The sequence below is a fragment of the Achroia grisella genome, unplaced genomic scaffold, assembly GCF_030625045.1.
Source record: "Achroia grisella isolate CSIRO2021 unplaced genomic scaffold, CSIRO_AGI_Agris_v1 utg2156, whole genome shotgun sequence".
NCBI classification, from domain to species: domain Eukaryota; kingdom Metazoa; phylum Arthropoda; class Insecta; order Lepidoptera; family Pyralidae; genus Achroia; species Achroia grisella.
This window is the reverse complement of record NW_026712714.1, coordinates 1,765,433-1,790,126: the sequence shown is the minus strand read 5'-3', so window position 1 is coordinate 1,790,126 and position 24,694 is coordinate 1,765,433. Positions and strand designations below refer to the sequence as shown.

Sequence of the window (24,694 nt, the reverse complement as noted above, 5' to 3'; positions counted from 1 at the left end):
ACATTTATTTGGATTACAAAATACGGTCTCATGGTTATTATAATATATCTCCATGAGGAATCACCGTACAAACAACACTTAATACTATAAATATATCACAACGTATCACATAGTTTTCAAGCAATATCAAAGTAATACAAGATGCGACATAATATTTTTATAATCATAAACGTCACACGATCAGAACTATTGCTTGATGCTAGTATACCGTGTGTATCAAACTAAATATCCGAATATTAGGATGTAAAATAACCCAGAATTTATGACACAGTTGCTTATATTTCTTGTTTTAAATACGAGTAAGTTTTAACGTAATTTAAAGCTGCCTGTTTCAAACTGTATTTCAAAGAAGAAAACAATAGCCAAATTAAAAAATCTTATTTGGTCTGACCGAATGTCGAACACCAAACCTCACTACCTACTACCGGTAGGCTACAGGGGTTATATTAATTAAACAATTTAGGACAACGATACCTGCTCAGAAACAGAATCCATGATATTGTAAATTATATCAAATATGAAGTCCAAGACTCCTTCCCTTTAATTTCAAACACTGAGGAAGCAAATCATTTGACGGGAAAATAGATATTGAGGCTTAGATAAGTTATACACATAATAGAAATAAAATTCCGCCTTGGATAAAATTAAATTTAGTTTCAATTGATTGGAAATTAGTAAAACAATAAAAATATCTTTTCTATATTTTTTTTATAATAATCTTTTAGACAATTTGAAATTGTCGACTAATAATAAACATAATATTCATAAGATATCTCTATTTGAGATATAGTTAAGGAATAGTTTGTCTAATCTCTATTTTTATTTCTTTTACTATATTTTATTACATCAGAAAATGCTACATGTTAATGACAATATAATGTATTCATCATTATCTTAACAAATAAACCTATCACTGAGAATAAATCTCTCGCTAGAAGAGGGATAATGCTAGCTTAATAGTTAAAGAATATGCATTATACTTAATTATAAACTAAAATACTAAATATAGTTCGTTTTATATATAATATATTGAGACCAGGTTTTCTCATCGACTTACTAAATATAAACTTCAGTACAATTGATTCTACATCTTTCAAATACCTTCTAAGATAACATAAACATCGGCCGGGGTATATATAATGTCTCCAGCCGAATTTACACGAAAAGTTACATGCCAGATTATAAAATACTTATACCAATCCTTAGTCCACTGATTTTCCATAAATAGGGTAAATCATTTGGGACTAGCAACACTAGTCTGTTTTCCTTTTTTTATTGCCGAAGCAAAGGAACTACGTACATTCTGCCAATAATTGATGAATCCGTTATGTTTGAAGAAAATTCTTAACTGCATTCGAACAGAAGATAACGGTGTAAAGTTTTAGGTACTTCCAATTTATCAACAACATCGATTAGAGAAGTACTAAAATATTTACGAAGAAATACTCTACATTGTGCAATTAAGGGAATTGGTAACATAGCACGTTGAGTTAAGGCCTGTTTTTGAGTAGGAGTTAAGACGCTATTTCTTTTTATCATGCACAGATCGAAAGCTTCTGTTGCCTCTAGAAGAAGATAGAAGATGTGCTGGTATTGTTCAGCGGTGACGTTCTGGAGATGGTTGAGGATGCCGTCCGGATCGCGAAATTGAGTTTTCATGATGACCTAGAATAATAAAGGAATAAATTATTTTCAGTATTAAGATATTATTTTGACAAGAAACTATTTTTATCGAACTAATAATGTAATGTAAGTTGCACTCAATTTTGTGCACTTAGCCTCTCATTTGGGCCGTTGTACGTGTAGAGCCGACGGTACTAGTGTAGCCAGCCAAGCTAGAACTATGTAAGATTATGTTATCTGTGCGAGAACTATTTTATTGCTGTTGGCCGTGGCTGGCCTTTACAGTGTCCCAAGACGAAAGTTTTTATTCAAACTTTGATACCTAAATATAAATCTAAGAGAGTTCTCTACCAGTCTGAGTTCTCTACCAGGATATTGGTGTAAGTTCACAGTAATAAAGCTTATGCATCAGAATAACACATAGGCTATATTTTATATTGAATTTTATCGCGGCCGAACCCGCGGGCACAGCTAGTTAACCAATAAAAAAAATAAAAAATATTCCATTTATGAATTAGTTACTCATAATAGTGTGACTTCCTTCCTAGTAGTAGTTTCCTTACCCTGGCTCCATATCTGAGCAGCATGGCTACAATCTCCGCGCTGGGCTCCGGATTGCTGGCCAAGTACTCAGCAAGAGCTGGCCGCAGCTGCGTCGCGTCTTCATCGTTGTAAACCTTGAGGTTAGGGTCGGCTCCACTTTCTAGAAGGATCTGGAAAATATTATATATTAAATAGAAAAATGACATTTTTCAAAATTAGAAGCTAGAATTGCCTCCTTTTATATAAGTCAATTAAATTAACCACGCAGTCTTAATCATTATCTAAATACTTTTAAAATTATATATAATACTTTTATGTATATTTAAAACTTTAAAGGAAAAACAATTTAAACTTTTAGTTATTGTCTTGTTAAAAATGTACATTTTGAATACTGCCATTTTTCTATTTAACCGACGTAATATATACTTGCTTCTAGCCTAACATGCCCATGTGGTGCCCACGTGCCACGAGCCCACGTGGTGGAGAAATATAAATATAATATATAAAATTCTCGTATCACAGGTTTCGTGTTTATACACCTGCGAAACGGCTTTACCAATTTTGATGAAATTTTATATGTATATTCAGTAAATTATAGAATAGGTTTTTAACAAATTTTTATACCCCTAAGTGTTATGGGTGACTAACAAAAAATTTTTTTTCCATTTTTTCGACAATTTTTTTTTATTTTTTTATAACGTGCCATTAAAAATATATTCAATCCTAATTTTTCACTCTTCTATCACCAACCCCTATTTTTTAATAGCGATATTAATTCATATGACAAAACAACCTTTGCTACAACTGTCAGCTAGTAATATTATTAGATTAAGATAAATAAAATGACTCACTTTAACTATTTCATCCCGGCAGGAGATGTTATCGGAGCAGGCCACGTGCAGTGGAGACCCGATCACTGAACTCGACGCATTCACCTGGGCACCTGCCGCAATCATTCAAATTCAAAAATCACTCAAATTCGAAAAGAAAACCTTCGACGTAAAAAAAGAATCACGCACAGGTTGCGTGTATGATTCTTCTGATAAAAGATAGTTCTACATCTTTTATGTCACAAAAGAATGCAATGGACCAACTTGGCATAATATATTAAGCTAAATTCAATATTTACAAAATTAATGCGAAATCAAAAACGGAAATAAACTCTGTCAAACGAAAAAAAAACATCACAATTGAATTGAGAATTTCTTCATTTGTATATTTTTCGAATGGATGTTTATACAAAACATTAGGTGTAGCAATTTTTTTATAAATTTTATTTGTTTCAACTCTTCATTGGATGTTGATATTAACTACTTCAGCCGCGATTTGATACGGGAAAAATTTTAATTGTTTAATGTGCTCCTCTGGAGGGGATGCTAAATTACGACTATATAAATACACATATATTATATTATATTTTGTATACATTAGTAAATACTTAATACTTAAATATAATAATAATCTCAGGACAATTCACACAGCGCCATCTAGTCCCACGGTAAGCAGAGCTTGTATTATGAGTATTAGACTACTGATATAAATATATAGATATATTTTTTCTTCGTAAATACATACATATTATACATAGAAAACATCCAGACCGATAAAAAAAATCATACTCATGAATATAAATGTTTGTACCGTGCGATTAATCGAACCTGCGACCATAGGAATTAAGGCGCTGTGCTTAACCGCTAGACCACCGAGGCCATCATATAATATATAAATATCTATATTTATGTTTAATTCAAATATAATAATATTGTGATTTTGCATGTTTTTAAGTGTAGCAAGTATACGTTACCAGCTGCTAACAGCATCTGCACCATTGGGACGTCTCCCTTCAAGATGGCCAGGTCTAGGGGACTGGGCTTGCTCAGTTCTGGACATTCGTAGTTGACGCGGGCGCCTTGCTTTATCATCAGGTTCACTACCTCTGTGCTACCTGGAATACGATAGGTGTTCTGATGTTAGAGGGAGAAGGTGATAGTCTATTATGTGGAAAGATAGAAGAAAAATAATTATTTATGAGTATACATGGAATTATTTTAATTTCTCTTTTATTAATGCTCTATCTATATTTAGGTATTTGAAATCTTATACCATATCCTTACTTCCTTATTAATTATAAATACGAAATTAACTATTTGTCTGTCGTGCTTTCACGTCAAAACTACTGAACCGATTTAAATGATATTTGGTACACAGATAGTCTAGACCCTGAGAAAGTACATAGGCTACTTTTTAATGCGGATTATATATTGGCCTAAAAAATAAGTTAAATAATGTAAAGATTAATTAAAATACATTAATTACTTTTTGCTAAAAAATAAGTTAAATAATGTAAAGATTAATTAAAATACATTAATTACTTTTTGCATGATAGCGTAACAATAACATTCACACGGGATTTTGTATCTATATGTTGAATTAGTCTGTGGCCTTAAATCGTGTAGTACGAGGAAATAAGAAGAAAACTCGCCCATAACAACAACCAGAGCTCCTTTAAAGGATAGTGGAATGGTGCACTCGCCTGCACTAACGGTTTACGCTGGCGGGGCACCAGTGGAGTTTGATAAGATGATTGTGAGGTCAGGTCACCGCATCGTGACGAATTCACGAGAAATTAATCACGAGGGTTTCAAGGGGAAAGTGGAGGTCAAACTGACATGGTACAATGCTGGCTGGATTATTACTCCACATTACTAACAATCCCCTTTTTGGAATTCAATTATTAGTAGGAATCCCAATGCAATGTACGTACCACATGAAGCAGAGGTCTTTAATTCAAAATAAATCTTTAATTAAAATAATAGATATTTATTTAAAAGAGCAACACACAAGTTTTAATGCTCATTCTTTGTGTGATGGGTCTGCGTTACGAATGAGCGGTAGAATGAAAAATGTGACTATTCAAAAATGCTTATATTAAGTTTATTTGAATAAAGATTATTTCTATTTCTATTTAAAGAACTTACCGCTAAGTACAGCATAATGCATCACAGTCCGGTAGTCGTTCCTGGCATCCGCCATCGCGTTCACATCAGCACCGTAGCTGATCAGCAGCAGAACTGCATCCATACCCTGACACAACGATAAGGAATATATTATTAAGTTAAATAGATAGATAGAAATCTGCAATTTTTGCCAAACTGAAGAGGAAACGCCACTACACATCCTATGTGGTAGCCCACTCATGCATAAACATTATATCTCCTTTGGAAAGTTTACACTCTTTCCTGAGGAGATAAAAACCATCGCTTCTAAGAATATCCTTCAATTCTTATCCCTGACTCTACTCTACCTCTCTACTCTCTAGGTTTGGGTAGTGCACTTTGAAAAGGGCGAGCACAATAGATCTATACTGGTCGCAGTGCTACAGATCCATGCGCTTGACAATAGCCCAAACAACCCAATAAAACAAAGATAGACAAATAAAACTCTATAGTCGCCAATTAGGTCTGTATAATTGTAAACGTAGCATACAAGAGGTACAGAAAAAATACAAGAAAAATTAAAAGATATGGAGGTGACTTTATGTGTCGAAAATGTGAAAAGGCAACCAAATAAAGCTACAGATAAATCTGCAGCGCTGATATTCTGTTGGCTGCTGTACATAATACAATACAAATACCTACTAATACTTATTATTAAAAATATATATGAATATATATTAAACATTAATATGAGAAAGCCATTACAAATCATAACATATAATTTTTTTTTCTATAATGGAATTGGTGAATTTTTTTTAGTATCTAATTAAAGTTTGTTGCACCCGCCTGCGCTAACAGTTTACGCTGGCGAGGCACCAGTGGAGGATGATACGATGAACATGAAGAAAATCCTTTAACTGAATTGGCAACCAAATTATTAATAGCAAAGAAAGCTTTAAAGTTGGAAATGACCCATAGTTTTTATATTATGTATTGTTGCACTATGTCATATTCTGCGGAATAAACCCTCAATTTTTATAAAAGACCATCAGACCCGGCCACGCGTTGTTATAGCTAAGGTTCTTCAATAAAATAATATTGAAACTATAAATTGAGATGTAAGCTATCCTATCTTTCAAGTTGGATCGAATTGCACACAACGTGCAAATCAAATTTGCAATCGGTTCAATAGTTTAGGAGTCCATCGCGGACAAGCAACGTGACATGTAATTTTTATATATAAAGATTTAATTTAAGTTGGTACTTTCCTCCGCCTGTAATTCGAATAGGGACTAATAGACCCCAGTATCTTCTATCCCATTCTTCTTCTTCTTTTTTCTTATAATGTACATAATAAAGATCTGTTACACTCACCTTTCGTTGTCTAGCTGCCTTCATAAGCGGGGTTAGACCAGCTCGATCCCTTGAGTCAGGATTGGCTCCAAATGTGAGCAGCAGCTCTAAGTACTCAGGGTCGGAAACCAGGTTGATCTCGGAGCCGAAGAAGTACCGCTTGTTGGGGTCCGCACCATGCTCGAGCAGAAGACGAGCCACTTCCTGTATAGGTTTCAAGAATTTATTACCTTACACATAGTTCTATTTATTTATTATATGTATATATGATACATAGGTATCAATTGGTAGTACAAATGTATATCATAATAATCCTAGACAATTCACACAACGCCATCTAGTCCCAAGTAAAGCAAAGCTTGTGTTATGTGTTCTAGACAACTGATAAAAATACATAGATTATTTTTTTTTGTAAATACATACATATAATATATAAAAAACATCTAGATCAATACAAATAATCATACTCATGAATATAAATGTTTGTACCATACGAGGAATCCAACCTGCGACCATCGGAGAGTATGGCGGTGTGCTAAACCGCGAGACCACCGAGGCAGTCTCTAAGCATTCATATCAGTTGTCTAGTACCTATAAATCAAGTTATACTTAGCTTGGAACTAGATGGCGCTGTGTGAATCGCCCTCAGATATTCTTATATTATTATTATAAAAATCTTACTCATTAATACAAATGTTGGAACCAACATGCATTACAGTCAGTATTGAATATATATATATATATATTTAATTTTAGGTTCTTAGTTGTACAATTAGGTTATGTAAATATTAGTAATAGGTATATATAATAAAAAAACTTACATAATGTTTGTTCCTAATAGCCAATCTCAGAGGTTCATCGCACAGCGTAGTCCTCGGAAACTCCTCGCCAGTGTCAGGCCTGTAATCCACAGCAGCGCCACTCTCCAGCAGCAACTTGACCAGTTCTGTGTAACTGGTGAGAGAAAAAACATAATAATAAGATAAATACAGTCCAATCAATGTATTAGAAAATGCCCACTGTTTGCCCATGCCAATCAGTTTTTCCTGTCAGTAATTATTGTTAAATCCCAATACAGTTTTATTGTGATAGAACAATAATTACTAACATGAAAAACTGATACTGATGAACAACACAATGAACTTTTTTCTTTGACTTTTATAGATTAGATTTCATTGGGTCATTGTTTTGTTTATTTCATTCGTCAAAAGCAGATTTTTTCCAAAATGCTATCCAAGATCATTCCGCGTGGACAGAGTCGCAGGCACAACTAGTCTACAATGTATAGATACTGACCCGTGTTCAGCAGACAGATGGAGAGCGCTATACCCACAGTCATCCCTGGCGTTGACGTCACACCCCCTGACCAGTAACAGCCTGGTGGCCTCCAGGTATCGCTGCCAGATGGCGTAATGCAGCGGCCGGAGTCCTTGAGTAACTGGCTCGTTTACCTGAAACCTCATTATATCATTACATCTATTTGATTTGACGGACTCACTTAATTAACTGAATTAACGAATCCTTCAAAATTCACTTAATCACTACCTTAAGGAGACAAAAACCATCGCTCCTAAAAATATCCTTCAATTCTTGTCCCTGACAGGTCTAGGGTGCGAACACCGAAAAAGGGCAAACACAATAGATCTATGTAGGTCGTAGTATTACACCCATATGTTTCCAATATTCAGTAGAACTAAATAGATCTCCCTAACAACGAGATGAGGCCTGCCGAAGTAGAATGCTACCCAACCTCCCGACTATAGCAATGGCGCTCGTAGGTACACCGTGTGGTCTTTTAATGTGCAAGAATCCCACGCAACATCCCATCCCACCTCGGATGGAGGGATGGTCTTTTGAAGATTTTTCCATAACATAAAAAAAGACTATAATTTTAGCCCAGGAGTTTAGGAGGTTACCAGACTTTTCAATTTGAAGTTTACCTTAGCCCCACAAGCCAGTAGTATTCGTATTTCGTCAAGAGGTACCATACGAATGATGGAGTCAGCTAGCTCCCTCTGGAGGGACTTCTCCGAGATTACTTCAGAAGGCATTGTAACTGAAACAACATTAATTAGACTTGATAAATAGTTAGTATTACAACGGAATAGGAAATCAATATGCTTCTATTTACTTTCATTCTCAGGGTTATGAGAATAAAGCACAACTATATCGGTACAAAAAAATTTTCTACAAAGATCTAGATCTGATCAGCTGAGTATCCTGTAATGAGGATTAAACTATGATTAACAAGTACCTACAAAATAAAAATAAACACATCATAAAAAAGAATGAAACAGTCAATAAGTGTACTGATATCGTGAGTGCTGTGTGTCGCCATCATTCGTTGATTGATTGTTCATCCAACTGAGCTGAAGATGTGTAGGTCATATTGTTTGATGAAAATCGAGTATTTCATTGATGTGTATGTACAAACTTTTATCAAGTTTAAAAAGAAAAAAGATTGTAAATTTTCTACAATATTTTATTAACTCGCTGAATTAGCACGTTTTTAAGAGATAAATAACATTTTAAGGAAGATGTTACATATGAATGTAACATCTTCAGAGGAAGTATGAAAGTGGCACCGGTGTCAGAGAGGTTGAAGAGTAATCGTCTATCATGGTATGGACATGTAATGCGTAGGAACGAGGATAATATTTTAAGAAAGGTTACATATAAATGTGGATGGTTATAAGGGAAGAGGAAGGCCAAAAAAGAGATGGATGGACTGTGTGAAAGATGATAAGAAAGGGAGTATGACTGCGAACCGGGATAAATGGAAGAGAAAAACATATTACGCCGACTAAATAAATAGGATAAGAAAGAAGCAGATGATGAATTAGCACGTTTTGTATGGAGACGAATATGACAGTGTTAAGAACCGTATTAACTTCATTAGGAAGTTTAAAAATAACTACTTTTATATTAAGTTTATTTGAATAAAGATTATTTATTACTGCTTCAACTCGTCAATTCTGTTTAGACATGTTACCGGTGTCGAGTAATAGCTTGTTGATTGTAACAAGCTATCGTTCGTTGATCAAGATTATTCATCCAACTGAGCTAAAGATGTGTACATAGGTCATTTTGTTTGGTGAAAATCGAGTATTTCATTGATATATGTATAAGTTGTATGTACAAAATGTTATCAACTTTAAAAAGATATTGTACTAAATTTTCTACAACTCGTCAATTCTGTTTAGACATGTTACCGGTGTCGAGTAAGCTATTAAGCTTATTACAATGATGACACGATGATGAATGGTTCTTTGGCAGACGTCATTCGCAGATTTAAAAGTTACCGCACTGTCTAAATATAGTTCTTTTTTTAAGCGGAATCAATGATTCTACAATGATTCTTACATTGTTTCATACTGTAAGTAGATGATTTCAATACCTGCTAAAGTCCCCTATGTAATTTAATTTCGTATGGATATAATTATGTATTGTGTATTTATTTATATATAATATTTATATATCTATGTTTATATTTATACATTTATTTATGTATGTTTATTATTATTATTAATTTTTATTGAAATTTATATTTAAAATATTTTGCTTTATATTTATATATATATCTTTTTTTTGACATTTCTCATCTATATTAGTGCACCGCCAAAAATCTTTCTCTGCACCACTCATGGTTGCCTGGTAGATAACGCCGCATGGTGTTAAGTCCGCCATATGTACTTTTACCTTGGTATTTTGTGCATTGAAGTTATATAAATAAAATAAAATAAATAAATATACAAAAATCTTTAATAATCAAGAACAACAGACATCTTTAAGTAAATCAATATTTATTTTGGAATTTGTGTGTTGCTCACACACAAATTTCTTGCTCATTCTTCTTGTGATGAGTCTGCATTCCGAATGAGCGGTAGAATAAAAAAACTTGACTATTCAAAAGTGCTTATATTAAGTTTATTTGAATAAAGATTATTTCTATTTCTATTTCTTTGCAAAAGTATGTCCGTCTGTCGATTACCTTTTCACGAGTAATGCAGATAGATTTTATATTACCATTGAATCAGTGGAGATTTTTTTATATGGCATAGGGGCCAACTAGTTTGCGGCCCGTCGTATGGTATCTTTTCATGAAACTTTCAATATCATATTGGTTCGTAAAAACACTTACTATAATGTGATTCCACAATGTGTTTGTGCGTAACAAAAAGTTTCTGGAAAACGCACGGTAGAGGACCACCAGTCAGCCAGGAGATCAGGATGGTATTTTAGTTTCTGGTGGGTAGTACGTTTGTGAATATCTGCAGCTTGTAGTAGGTAATCAGAACAATTCCTCAGAATACTTTTCGTGATAGATAGAATAGAAAATCATTTATTCAAATAAACTTACATTGAAGCACTTTTGAACAGTCATTACATTTTTTTTATCTACCGCTCGTTCGGAAAGCTGTCTCATCACAAGAAGAACGAGCAAGAAACTTGCGTGTTGCTCTTTTAAATAATTTTAATTTACTTTACATTTTTAAGTTTAAGTGTGTGAATACAAACCACCAATTAGCACTAATTCAATTAAATACTCAAATAGAAAAAATATTGAATATATAACCAACTAATTAAACAATTAATAAGAGGAAATCAGTCATAGTGATTAGAGCAGACCAGTCCCTACAAGCAGCACCCGCAGAATGAACATAAACTATATTTTATCCGTAAAAAGCAAGTGAAGTCGCGAGTAATAATTATTTTCTTTTAATTCTGACAACTCATTAGGAAATCTGTGGTCTTATAGCAGTATAGCACGCCACATTTCTTTTATATATACATAGAAACACCCAGACCGATACAAACCATCATACTCATGTTTGCACCGTGCGAGGAATCGAACCCGTGACTATCTGAAGTAAAGCGATATGCTTAAACCGCTAGACCATTGAGACTACTATATACAATCACACTGTTCCTGGACTAAACAATTAGAAGCAAGTTTAACTAATAGCGAGATACATTTTTGTGCCAAATTGTTTGATGACTGCGGTGAAAAGTGAGTAATAGGTTTTCTGAAGCAATCCTCTTAAATAGTATCTCTAATTAGAGAGGACATTAACCTCCACACTCACTGTCAGAAACTTATGTTTTTAATTATATATATACCTACAATTAAAAGTCTATAGATTTGTAACGAATGTATAAAACTTTCTTATTAATAATCTAAAATTCATTTAAACGACTGTTATCTCAGGATTATTTCGGATTGTATCAATGTTGAACCTTAGAAAATTGGTTAGATTCTTTTTGTGTCCACCAGATTTGAACTCACGACCTCTTGGGCGTCATGAACGTTTGAACCTACGCGAATTCACTAATCTATAATCTATTCATATAAATCTATAAAAAATTGGAGTGCCTGTTTGTAATATTGAAATAATAATTTTTTACTACATGCCTATAAATATAAATACGGTACATATACCAAAAAACACTTTTTACAATTTTTGTCTGTCTGTCTGTCGGTCTGTTTGATACAGGTAGCTGATGTAATAAGGAGTAACTTAGGCAACTTTTATTTTAGAAAAATAAAGTTAAATTCCATGCGGACGAAGTCGCGGGATTAGCTAGTTATTAATCTTTTGTATTAATTTACATATTTAACTATTATTGTGTCCTGTCTGTGATATGTGATGTGATGCGTCTAAGTAGTTCTAACACAGATAACATAATATTGTATCAAAATATTTCCTTAACATACTTCCTAATAAAAAAAATAAAGTGCGTATAGCAACATTAATTTAATAATATTTCATCGGCTATTTCCATTTCCCGCGCAGTTCGGTACACGCGAACTCGCGTTGCTTACAAAATGTCTTCCGCCATTAAATAAATCAATAACAAATTTAGAAAACAACGTAGATAAACTATTACGCAAAGGAAATATAGGTTGGGAAAAATTCTACGCGCTAAATTTTAATAATATTTTTGCCCATTGGGGTCGTGTTGTGGCGGGCAATTTGCCCAATAATGTTACAGATGTCTCGTTGCTATTAGATGTAAATAATGTTACATAATAAATCAAACACAGTTTTAGTGCAATGTTATAGTTTTATGCATCTACGGAATAAATAATGGCGCGTCACAGAGTATACAAACCGTAGAGAAGAGTACAGAATCGCCTACACTCAGAGCCAAAAAATATTTTTTGTGGAAGTTATGAAGAAATTATAGTAGCCATTAAACGCACCTCAGGAAGCTACTCATCAACCATTGTTGATAATAATTTTTATCGTAATATCTAGCTGTCTCACACTTCTACATCACTATAAAATGGCTTTATGGACTTCGAAATCTTGCAAGTCAACAGCTATTAGCCTAGTTAAAAATTTGTATTATACTTTATACTTAAAAGTCTTGTTTTAGTTCCTTCATTTTTTAATTCATTATTTGACTTTTGTCTTTTTTACAATTATTATATGCAGCACTTCTGTAACCCACTCATCATCTCCTGTGTCACGCTGTTTTGAGGTGACTGGAAGACTCTTTTAGAGATAATTTCTCCTTTGCTAATGTTTTAAATATTTATTTAAATTATGTATTTTAAAGTGCAAATCAAATTAATATTGAAATAAGGGAAATGCAATTGCAATTAATTTTTGGAGATTCAAACAAGGACGCAATTGCATAAAGCTCTGCAAAAAATCTTATATACATATAGTATTACATATAGTAAATAAGTAGGTCTTTTTTATATTTTATTAGAGAAAATTGGTAGTCTTCCTAATTGGAAGATGAAGCTAGACTGTAGACGAAATAAATGTCATTTTCAACTCTTCTGTTTCTAACACTACTTTCCGGGATATTGTGTAAAACATAAAATTGATTTCAAATCAATTTTGTGTTAATATATAATCAATTAAGTTAAATCTAAGCAAAAAGCCCTGAACAGCTGTCAAAGTACTCAATAGGGGATTCGAAATGAAGGGCAAAGTCTTTCTCCTTTTCCTTCTGAAGAAGCTAGAAGCTTCTGACGTTAAACGTTTTAAAAAACCGTTCAAAACCGAGAGGAAACCGAGGCATAACATTACAACCTGGTTGTCTCTAAGGATTAAGCTGAGTATTGTATGATAGGTTAGGAATTGGCCGTCTTCACGTGTGGATTTTATACGAAAAACAAAAATGACATTGAACAAAGAGAACTTTTATTTTCCGTTTCATACTTCTAAGAAAACTGATTGCGTGTTTTCAATCCGGCGCGGCGTGGCAATGACACGCGTTGGACGGCCGCCATTTTTGTCTGTTCTTTTTACGAATTAAATAGCTACGTATCATTAAACGTCATATTGTTTGTTGAAATAGTATATTATCTATGGTTTTAATCACGAGTTTTTCCATTGATTACGCAGGAGCTAATGAGAACATTATTTTTAATTACAGAGTGAAAGGATACCAGTATTGTGTAGCATTATTTATTGACTGTTTGATTGAGATCAGTTTTTGACAACTATTATGATAATAATTTGTCATAGACAATTATACCAACGGCCCGTCCCGGCCGGTTTTTTTTTATAAACGTAGAGTACCTAAATGTTTTTTTACAATCGGTTATATTATTGAAGTTTTAATAGGGATTCTGTTATTTTTTATTATAATAAATATAGCCTATCTGACTAATGGATACATTATAAAGGGTAGCATTGTAATGGTGAAAGGCTTTTGAAATCCAGTTCATCATAAGCTCAAATCTACCGATGTAGCATATTGCTATGCGTTTCGAGTAATAAACATCGATATTGAGGGTCTAAAAAAACTAACCATAAAATTAATGTAGAAAGTTCGCGACGAAACAACTGCAGATTTGAGTTTATTAATTACAAACATAGAAAAATACAAATCTTTTCTTTTTATAATTTCAGTGCTGATGATTGAAATGGCAAACAAGCTTGATCTAGGGTGTATGCACTCGTAACACACTTATTCTAAATTATTCTAAAATAGACTATAATATTTAACACTTTGTAATAATGCAGTTATGCTACATGCAGTTATTGAAGGAGGATTTATTATACTTTTTTTGGAATAAGAATGATGATATGTTAACACCTATGTATTGCGACGCAGTTACACAATCCGGTCCCGTGATATAAACCAATAGACAATAAGACACTCAACTGTTTGTAAACAATAACACCACGTGGCGCCCTCTATGCACAATTTGAATCGATCAAGGTCAACGGCCTATTTAAACAGCCAACCCAGAAAGACACACGCGATTTATTATTTGACACAAAAAACTGGGGTGTCACCGGCTCTTTTTATACTGGCATACTATTTGGATGTGTTCCAAAGAAGAAAATCCGCGTACATGCTACTTTATTAGCATTTCAGTAGAGAAAGGATGTAAATATTTTGTAGCGTCTAGAGATTTCTTTGGAATTGACCTTGTTGGACAAAAAACATTAATACGTTATCGAATCAGTTCGACTGTTCTATATTTAAATTTTGTTATTTTTACTGCGAAAATAGAAAGGAAAATTTACATACGGCTATAATTTTGTTAACATTATTTTTTAGTCTATAAAACTTGATTTAAATTATTACTTAATACTTATTCTTATGACGACGGATGAAAGACGACTGCATGCAACTGAAATGAGAATGTTGAGGTGGATGTGTGGTGTGACAAGAATGGATAAGATAAAGAATGAATACATTAGAGGAAGTATGAAAGTGGCACCGGTGTCAGAGAGGTTGAAGAGTAATCGTCTATCATGGACATGTAATGCGTAGGAACGAGGATAATATTTTAAGAAAGATGTTACAAATGATTGTGGATGGTTATAAGGGCAGAGGAAGGCCGAAAAAGAGATGGATGGACTGTGTGAAAGATGATATGGTAAGAAAGGAAGTAAATAACGCGATGACTGCGTACAGGAATGAATGGAAGAGAAAAACATATTCCGACCATTTTTGATGATGACTTATATACTTTTTTCTATTTTATCCGCCATTTTTCTACATAATTCTTTCCATATTCTCAAATTATAAAGGGCAAGCGATTCGCTTGGAATAAAGCCCATGTACTTGCTAATTACGACTTTTAAAATTAATTAAAACTTGTTTTTGATTATTCAATACAAACAAAGTATAAAAAATCAAATCTATATCTTAGTATGACTATCTATCATTCTCAGAGAAGTAAAAAACATATAGTACGCAATACTACAGCAATTAGGTCAAGAGTGAAAACAGCTCGCGCGTGCCAGTAGTCCATCTCGGTACCTTCAAGGCGTGTCCATATAAGTACCGGCAGATGTACTACAATAGGAAATTGGCAGTTACAACGTTTTAGTCGTCCAAAGGGTGGGATGACCGCATTGTAAAGTTTTATATCAATATCAGTAATTTTCCATCATGTATTAACGAAATTTTGTACCACTATAATCTTTTCCGAGGACTAAAATGTCACATCAATTTACACAGTCATTAAACTATTTAAAAACTGCATGTGACTATTTAGAAACTGGCACGCACAACCACTTTTTGGAATCGCCTTCCAGCATTGGTATTTCCGAACCGATACGATATCGAAACCTTCAAGAAAAGAACTTGCAATTCCCCTGGTGTTGCGGGTGCACGTGGTCGGCGGTAATCACTTACCACCAGGTGAACCGCAAGCTCGTTTGTCCCCCATACTGAGCAAAATATCTACCATATACCATATACCATACACCCTTCATGATATTAAAGATAGCTTGAAAATTTGAAAATCGACCGTGTATCAGAAATACGCGAGACAAAGGTGATTGATATTTGCATGCGATATTATTTTCTTGAAAAGTACTTTAATAATTTCTACAATTCTAGCAGGATCTTTTAAATTTTTAGTGTTAAATCTGATATCAATTAATATGGCCAAAGAATATATTATTGTACATTTTATGAAGACAGTACAGTTCTGATTTGAGATTATTTTATAAGTTAATAGCTACTCGCCCCAGTTTGCACGGGTACACACACACGTATTATATATGTAAACCTACCTCTTGAATCACTCTATCTATTAAAAAAACCACTTAAAAATCCGTTGCGTAGGTTTAAAGATTTAAGCGTACATAGGGACGGACAGACAGCGACAGTGACTTTGTTTAATACTATGTAATGATGAAGGAATTTTGTTGTTTTTATCAGGCAATATATGTGTATAACTCATTAATTTACATATTATATGTTGTGTATAAAGATGTACCTATATTGTAATTTATAAATTGTTGGTAAATTTCTAAATTAATAAATTGATAGATTTACTGTTTCTTTAATGTTCTGTAAAGTTGACTGCATGCTAATCTCCCAAAACCTAATTTATACTTCATTTTTATTCTTTTTCTGTAACCATTTATCAATAAAAAGTGGTTAAATTCAAATTCAATTTCAAATTCAAAAATCATTTAATCATGTAGGACATTTTAACCGCTTATGAACGTCAAGTTTTTACATTATAACTTTTTTTCCCTACCATCCCTACCTTTTATTGTTATTTTACAAAGTAGATAACGGTTTTAACTAATAACTACATTTCCTTTGAATGTGACTTTACTTCACCGGAAACGTAATTGCGTGTATCACATAAATCACACTACTTTATATTGTCTGTAATTTCATGACGTCAATGCAAAGTTATAACGGTCGCTGTCTAGGGAGCATGCCAATTAGATACGCGTTGCTATAGCAACGAATATAATGCAGCTTTGACAGATGCTATACGCAATGACCTTGTAGAGGCGTTGCGTTGGTGAAGACAATCAATTAATTTATTATCTGTACTCACATAATACTCTCTCGACACTTTTGCTAGGTCAGTCAGTGCCCATAATTAAGTTTTTATTGCAGTTTAACACCGGTAATTCACGTTCGATGAATTGTTGGTATCAATCTAGAATCGTAACCTAACGACAGACATATTATGTGAATAGTGTATGGTTACTTCGTGGTCAATCAATATATCAACCTATTATACCTATATATGTAAAAACTAGCAGTATAAAAACTATTTTAATGTATAATATGTTTACATAATGCACAGAAGTTTGGCAATTCATAGTTCACTGAACGAAGCGCGTATCGCAACTTACAAACCTTTGTTTCCATTTAAAAATCCCACTACATTAAGTTTTAAAGACATGTTTAATAATAAACAGATCTCTAATAATAAAATGTAAACTCGAGGTGAAACACCAGACGCTCAAAATGGCGTCGGTCAAACATAATGGCCGAAAATAGACTAGTTCTCTGACCTCGTCCTTGACTGAGAACTGAAGAGGGAAATTCGGGGATGACTTTTCACTACAAACCTCTTTTTACATTTTATCTACTTTCTTTGTGCTCAAAGCTTCCAACTTAATAAATTCTTTATAAAAAAAATATTGTAGAAAATTAGAAAAATAAAAACTACTTATCGTAAGGCTTTGGCTCAATATATAGTACGTAAAAAGTATAAAAAGATCATCTACACTCTTAACTAAACACGTGTTGCGTCGTATTGTGGATACTCTAATAATAAATACATGGTACATATGAAGATAATAAAGGAATATATTAATAATGTGTCTTTTATAATCTAAAAGGAATTGTCAATTATTTTTAAGTTCTAAATAGAAATAGAAAATAATTTATTCAAATAAATTTATATTGAAGCACTTTTGAATAGTCATCACATTTTTTTTAATCTACCGCTCATTCGGAAAGCTGTCTCATCACAAGAAGAACGAGCAAGAAAATTGCGTGTTGCTCTTTTAAATAATTTTATTCTTACATTACTTTTTTTAAAGTTTAAGTGTGTGAATACAATCTAAAAAATTAAATACAAAATACAAAACTGCAAACTAAAATCGGCATTAAGCTCGCCTGTTGTACAAAATTTTTTTTTATTCAATAAAGAATAAATAAATAAAATCATTGATGTGCTAATAGCAGCCCGAGTGGTTTATTAAAGAATATAAAAGGTTTCATTATACTATAACTATGTAATATTATGTTATCTGTGCTATAAATGACAATTACACGTGCTTATATATTTTTTTTCACTTATTTTATTTCCCAGAGACTCGTTTAAGTTTTATAATTTACAAACAACTATAATTATGTTTTTGTCTCATAGTCAGATTTCCGCCATTTCGCAATGATAATTAATTACAAAGAACAATAATTGACAACGTAAACTTTTAGCAGCAGGAAGCTGCTTACAGTTTACGCTGTCGGGGCACCAGTGGACGATGACAAGATGAGCATGAGGTCAGGTCAGTTTGCCCATCGTGGCAACTTCACCAGGAATTTATCACGATAGTTCCCAGGGGAACCGCGTGTCAACCTGAAATGGTACATTGCTAGCAAATGTATCATTAGTCCACATATTTAATAGTCCATTTCCTCTCAATATGCTGGATTTTTTAACTTGGGGTTATATATGTTTACTTTACAAACTTCATGAAGATTACCATGTCAATGGACACCAGGCATTATTTTTTACGGTTTTGGACTTTTCTCAGATGGACTGCGACCTGCACAGATCTATTGTGCTCGCTCCTCAATGTTCGCTACCTAGACCCGTCAGGGACAAGAGTTGAAGCATACTCTTAGAAGCGATGGTTTATAATATGAATGGAGGATGTTTGTTGCTCTTTCACGCAGAGACTGCTTAACAGATTTTGATGAAACTTTACATCAATATAACCTATACATCAGAATAACACATAGGCTATTATATAATAAAAGTCACATTTTTAGTAAAAAAAAATACGTATAATAATCTGCTCAGGATAGATTGTATACTTTCCAAAGGAGGATATTTCGTTTATGCATGAGTGGGCTACAACCACATAGGATGTGTAGTGGCGTTTCCTCTTTAGCTTGGCAAAATCTGCCGATTGTTGATCAGGCATTCACCTTTATCCTCAGGTGAGAGGTGCCAAGGACGTCATAACTTTTGGTGTGATAAATTTCACGCGCCATATTGAAACTGTTTCGACCGCTGGACGGGACAGGGAGTACAAAGGACTACATATCGCCTGCTTACAACTAAAACGTATTAGATATGAACTAAATTTTGCTGAAAACGCATTAAACATTTTTATAATAGCTAAGGTTTTTTTATGTATAATGTAATGGTGTACCCACCTGTTTTTCACAAGGTTTTCGTTGACGGAGCACCAGTGGAAAGTGATATGATGCATGAGGTCAGGTCAGTTGGCACATTGTGACAACTTCACCAGGAATTTATTAAAATGATTTCAATTACTGATTATTTTCTCTGATAGCAATGTGCCATACATTGCTAGCGATGGGATCGGAAGTCCATATAACTACAGATAAGACAATGCCCTTCCCCTAATAACTGAGGTTATAAATAAATGAGGGCATGTAGAGGATGGCATCGGGGACCATACTCTGGCGACATACTAAAACCTATTACTTGAATTAAGAGCGTGCATGGCAATAGTTTTCATGTTCGGGATTTCATTTTATGTTAGACATAGACACCTATATAAATACCTATGCATTGTAAATAAACTGGATTTAAAAAAAAAAGTAATTCAATTGAGTTTCTTGCCAGTTCTTCTCAATTGAATCTATATACCGAACTGGACGGTAGGGAAAAAAAATTATAATGTAAAAACTTGACGTTCATAAGCGGCTAAAATGTCCTACATGAATAAATGATTTTTGAATTTGAAAAGGCTGGATGCGAAGGCCTTTTTTTTATTTCTATTCTATTCTATTCTATTCTATTCTAAATAAAATTTATAGCTTAAATTACATAGCGATTAAATCATAGAACCTATTTAAAAAAAAAAAAAAATTTAACGATATATATTCAACTATATCAACTATTATATTAAACAAAATAGAGAAGACGAGTAATTTCCGGTTGACCGCAGGCGGGAAAAATGTCGGAAAACCACGCTCATACCATGATATTTGTAGTTCATTGTATATGTGTTAATTAAATTGATTATCATGATTATTAGTAAACATTATTATTTATATAGACAATATATTATTATTTACTGTGGGATAAATAAGCTTAGTGAGCAATAAAGTACCAATAATACTGACTAGACAAATAACAATTGTAGTCGTAAGAAGACACAGAAATTCATTCTGGACACAAACTTCATTTATAAAGTTATATTATGGCTATAATAATTAAAGTTGTAATACTAAAATATATACCTTCCTATCTCTTATCACATGATGTCACATGAGGTGTGACATCATGTGATGTGATAAGAGATCACCATCCGTATCACCACTCCGTAATGTGTGACATAACGTCACACCTCGACTCTTCGACTCTATCACCTCAACGTACTGTCTACCGCAATTTATAATTGTTTATTTTTCCTATGTAAAATACTGGCTGAAAAGCTTTCATTCGATACTTTTTAAATTAATCTCATGTACTTTTTTTTTATAAAAGTGGCCAAAGAACTAAGAGTACAGTTCATTGATGCGTATAAAACGATTGTAAACATTGTGTTATTTTCGTTTTCATTATGCGCATCACCGTGGATCATGCGCCTACGCATCAAGTGTTGACGACCGGTGGCGCCACGCTTTCCTGTTCAGGTGTACTTGTTTTTAATGGATTAATGTATAATAGTATAGACAGGTATACTGGCAGCCTAGTGGAAGATGACATCAATGATGATGATGGGTTGAAGTTAGATTAGTTCACCCATTGCGGTGAACCGTCCAGGAATTATTTACATTTTTTTTCCAAGAAAAACAGCATAGAAGTATCTATTAGATATACATAGAAGTTAGGCATAGACATGTAACAAAGGGAATTGCCTTTATTCATAAATTTATTCTAGCCATAGACAATATCCAATATTAGAAAAAGTGTTTTTAAAGATTGGATACAATTCAAGATTTGTGGTCGATTACTAGGAATCAAAAGCTACTTGGCCACGAGGCTCTGGCTCAATACATAGTACGTAAATAGTATAAAATAATTACCTACAATCTTAACCAAACACGTGTTAAGATGCATATGTTTTATATCTACGTCTTCCATGATAGCTGGTCAATCTCATCATTAATTACAGATTATTAATGGCACAAATCACATTAAACAACAACCACAGATGCAGTATGTGACGTCATAAAAAATACAATATGGGGGATGAAGTCAGTCGCATTTTTATTTGTTTTCTTTGGCGTTCAATTCAAATCATGGTAATGTCTTAGGGAAATGCATGAAGAATATCTGTCATAGATAATCGTTATTTTTCTGTGCAAAACAGGTCATTATACCTAATCGCTATTTTTAAATAAATTTCTCTGTATTCTATTTAATCTGTAATATAAATACCGTATCTTCACGTTTTTAATTTATTTTCTTAATTCTACCTACTTGTCTATGGTTCGTATAGTGAAGGAATAATAAATTTTAAAACAATAAAATTAAAATATAGGCGTAGTCACTTAAATTATTTTATGTAGATAAGAGGTCAAGTAACGTAATGCTATGAAAGAATAAATTTACGTCTCATTTCCAAATTTCTGGCCCGGTAACCCTAAATTAACAGTTATTATTCACATATCCCCTTATCTTTTTTTTTTTTTTTTTAACGTGTGGAAAATCTTCAAAAGACCGTCACCTCGCCGGAGGGATGGCGAGGTGGTGTGTGAGACTTGACTCACTAAAAACCACACGGTGTACCTACGAGCGCCTATGCCGGAGCCAGGGGATTCGCAAGTGCATTCTACCCCAGCTCCGACGGCGACGGCCCGCCCTGTAGATGTTGTAGGGCAGGCCCCATCTCGTTTAGTGGTTAGGGCGACCTATTTCGCCCTACCCCATTGTGGAGGCGTGTGGGTACACGCGCACACCTCCGGGGCCTTTGGATTGGGGGGACTGCCTCCCTCAAGGCAGTCACCCCGGCCCCAGTGGGGGATAGAGGGGGGCGGAGTTGGGTACGCCCCCACCTCTAGGCCTGGCTAGGGAAGCGGGACGAGCTTTCCCGCTAGATAACTTCCTCGCAGAAGGAGCTTATTAGCCACGATCTCTCGCTACTGATCATCCTCCGAACTAAATTCGGCAGCGAGAGATCGTCCCCCACTATTCGTGTGAGGACACGGCGCTCACTCTCGAACGCTGGACATTCGTCCAGCGTGTGTTGCGCCGTGTCCTCAACACCTCCGCACTTGGCAGCCGGTCGTCGGCTCCTTCCTCGCCACATGACACAGATACCGCCCGAAGCATCCGTTAGTATCTGCGTCATGCGGTACGTCAGTGGCCATCTCCTATTCATCCACCGTTTGAGGATGGGACGGACAGCCTCGACGGTCCTCAGGCCGGCCGATGGACTGGCCAGCCTTTCTCTCCACCTGATCCTGAGGATCCGCCGAAAGTCGGACCTCCGCGCTCCAATCTCATGGCCAGCGGTTGCCTCCCCCATGGAACGTCGCTCCGCGCGCCAGTGATACACTGACGCGTGGAGCTCCGCTACCAAGTCCCACGGAGGAGACCCCGCCAGCAGACCCGCCGCTTCCCCGGATATGGTGCGGTAGCCTCTTATGGCCCGTATGGCCATGACCCTGTGTGGCCTGTTGAGGCAGGCCACATTTTCCTACCAAGGGCCCCCACCCAGATGGGGGCCCCGTACCGCACCACGCCGAGGTAAACCTTCTCCCGGGCCCCTCACGTTTGGCAGCAGCCAGCTAAGAGCGCCGGCGGCTGCCATAAGGCGAGGGACCAGGTTCCGGAAATGAGCGCGGAAGCTCCAACGGCTGTCCAGGTCAAGCCCCAAATACCTAATACAGGGCTTGACCCCCACCCTCTGGCCACTGACGACCAGCTGGGCATTAGGACCTCGGTCTTCTCCAGCGCCACCTGGAGCCCAAGCCTCCTTAACGACCAGCGCCACGCTCGTGGCAAAGCGGGTAGCCTCCCGTAGGTCCCGCCCCCGGGCAGTGACCAAGGTGTCATCCGCGTAACACACGAGGTCAGTGCCCGTTAAAAGGGCGCCTCGCAGGTTCCAATCATACCCGATGTTCCACAGGATCGGGCCCAGAACCGATCCCTGTGGAACACCGCGTTGCATTTCCCTCGACACTACAACGCTGTTCCGCCCCGTGCAGATTCTTCGAGATAGGCCCCGATCACGTCCCGAATGTAGGGAGGCGCGCGATGGTACTGCAGCGCCTCCCTAATAGTCGCAAAGGGCAGGGTGTTGAAGGCGTTCTTAATGTCTAGAGAGACCGCCAACAACACCCCACCCTGGGACGTCGCCTCTTCCGAGAGGGAGCGCACACGCGAGATCGCGTCTAATCTCGGAACCCGAACTGCTTCGGGCTGAGATCGGGACCTACCTGAGACAGGTGTTGGACGAGTCGGCCCGCCAAGATTCTCTCGAAGAGCTTGCCGATCTCGTCCAACAGCACTATATTTTGTTTATTTCCACTGATTGGGAAACCGTCCCGACTCCAGACACGCATTGAACAAGCGACATATCCCCTTATCTGCGTTATTCACAATCCATTAACCCAAAATGCGATCTTAGTAGCAAATGAAAGACGCAAGAATTCCTTATGCTTCAGTGATTAGTAAATGAAACTGTTAACTAGGCAGCTAAATTTGTATTTTTTTAGGATTTGTGGTAAACCAATCAAGATTTTGGTAATAATAACTATTTCATAATTGTATAAAAATAATTGAAATATTGCATATTTTGTTTATATTTTCTGTACGTAAAAGTTACAATTAATAAAATTAATTAGGTATGTAGTTTTTTTATTTTGATGTAAACTTTAATAATGTAATATACCTATAGTTATTTATCGTTTATTGACTATATTTCATTACATAAAGATTCTAGTTTTTCCAGCTCAGTTGTGTCCATGACTCATATATTTGTGGTGAAATATATAAAAATGTGTTATTTCAGGGATAATGTTCCATTAACATTAAATTTACTTATTTTATTAATGCACTTAGTAATTATGTATTTATAAGTCGTTTAATAACTTACCTTTTGAATTGAAGCACGTTTCACTGTAAACACCGAACTGTACAACACAATGCCTTTGTCTTAGAAAAAAATAAACAAATACTTTATGACTGAGACTCTTCCCGCGCTTTGCGTTTACAAATTATAACCTCAAAATTGATATAAAATTGCAATAATAATAAGAAATTGTTTAGAAATCAATTGTATTGTCTCGTTCTGTCTACAAAACCAACGAGTGTTCAGTTTTCTAGCAATGAGCGAACTGTT

General features: G+C 35.1%; 1 protein-coding gene across 1 annotated transcript; it reads right to left on the bottom strand.

The window, feature by feature from the left end:
• On the bottom strand, nt 1–24,694 carry LOC131842282 (ankyrin-3-like). Its single transcript, XM_059190818.1, has 10 exons — nt 24,449–24,694; nt 8,396–8,511; nt 7,752–7,906; nt 7,277–7,409; nt 6,477–6,659; nt 5,145–5,250; nt 3,971–4,111; nt 3,018–3,109; nt 2,187–2,336; nt 1–1,665 (listed from the first exon to the last, which is right to left on the bottom strand). Exons 2-10 carry the CDS (start codon nt 8,504–8,506, stop codon nt 1,345–1,347), a joined length of 1,392 nt encoding a protein of 463 aa, XP_059046801.1. The 5' UTR covers nt 8,507–8,511; nt 24,449–24,694; the 3' UTR covers nt 1–1,344.

Bases quoted from the DNA above. Each gene is read 5' to 3' on its own strand.
- LOC131842282 (XM_059190818.1), bottom strand. From the start codon at position 8,506: ATGCCTTCTGAAGTAATCTCGGAGAAGTCCCTCCAGAGGGAGCTAGCT. The intron at 4,112-5,144 runs GTAAGTTCTTTA...ATCGTATTCCAG, and splicing joins GCATTATGCTGTACTTAGCG to GTAGCACAGAGGTAGTGAAC. The intron at 3,110-3,970 runs GTAACGTATACT...TGATTGCGGCAG, and splicing joins GCAGATGCTGTTAGCAGCTG to GTGCCCAGGTGAATGCGTCG.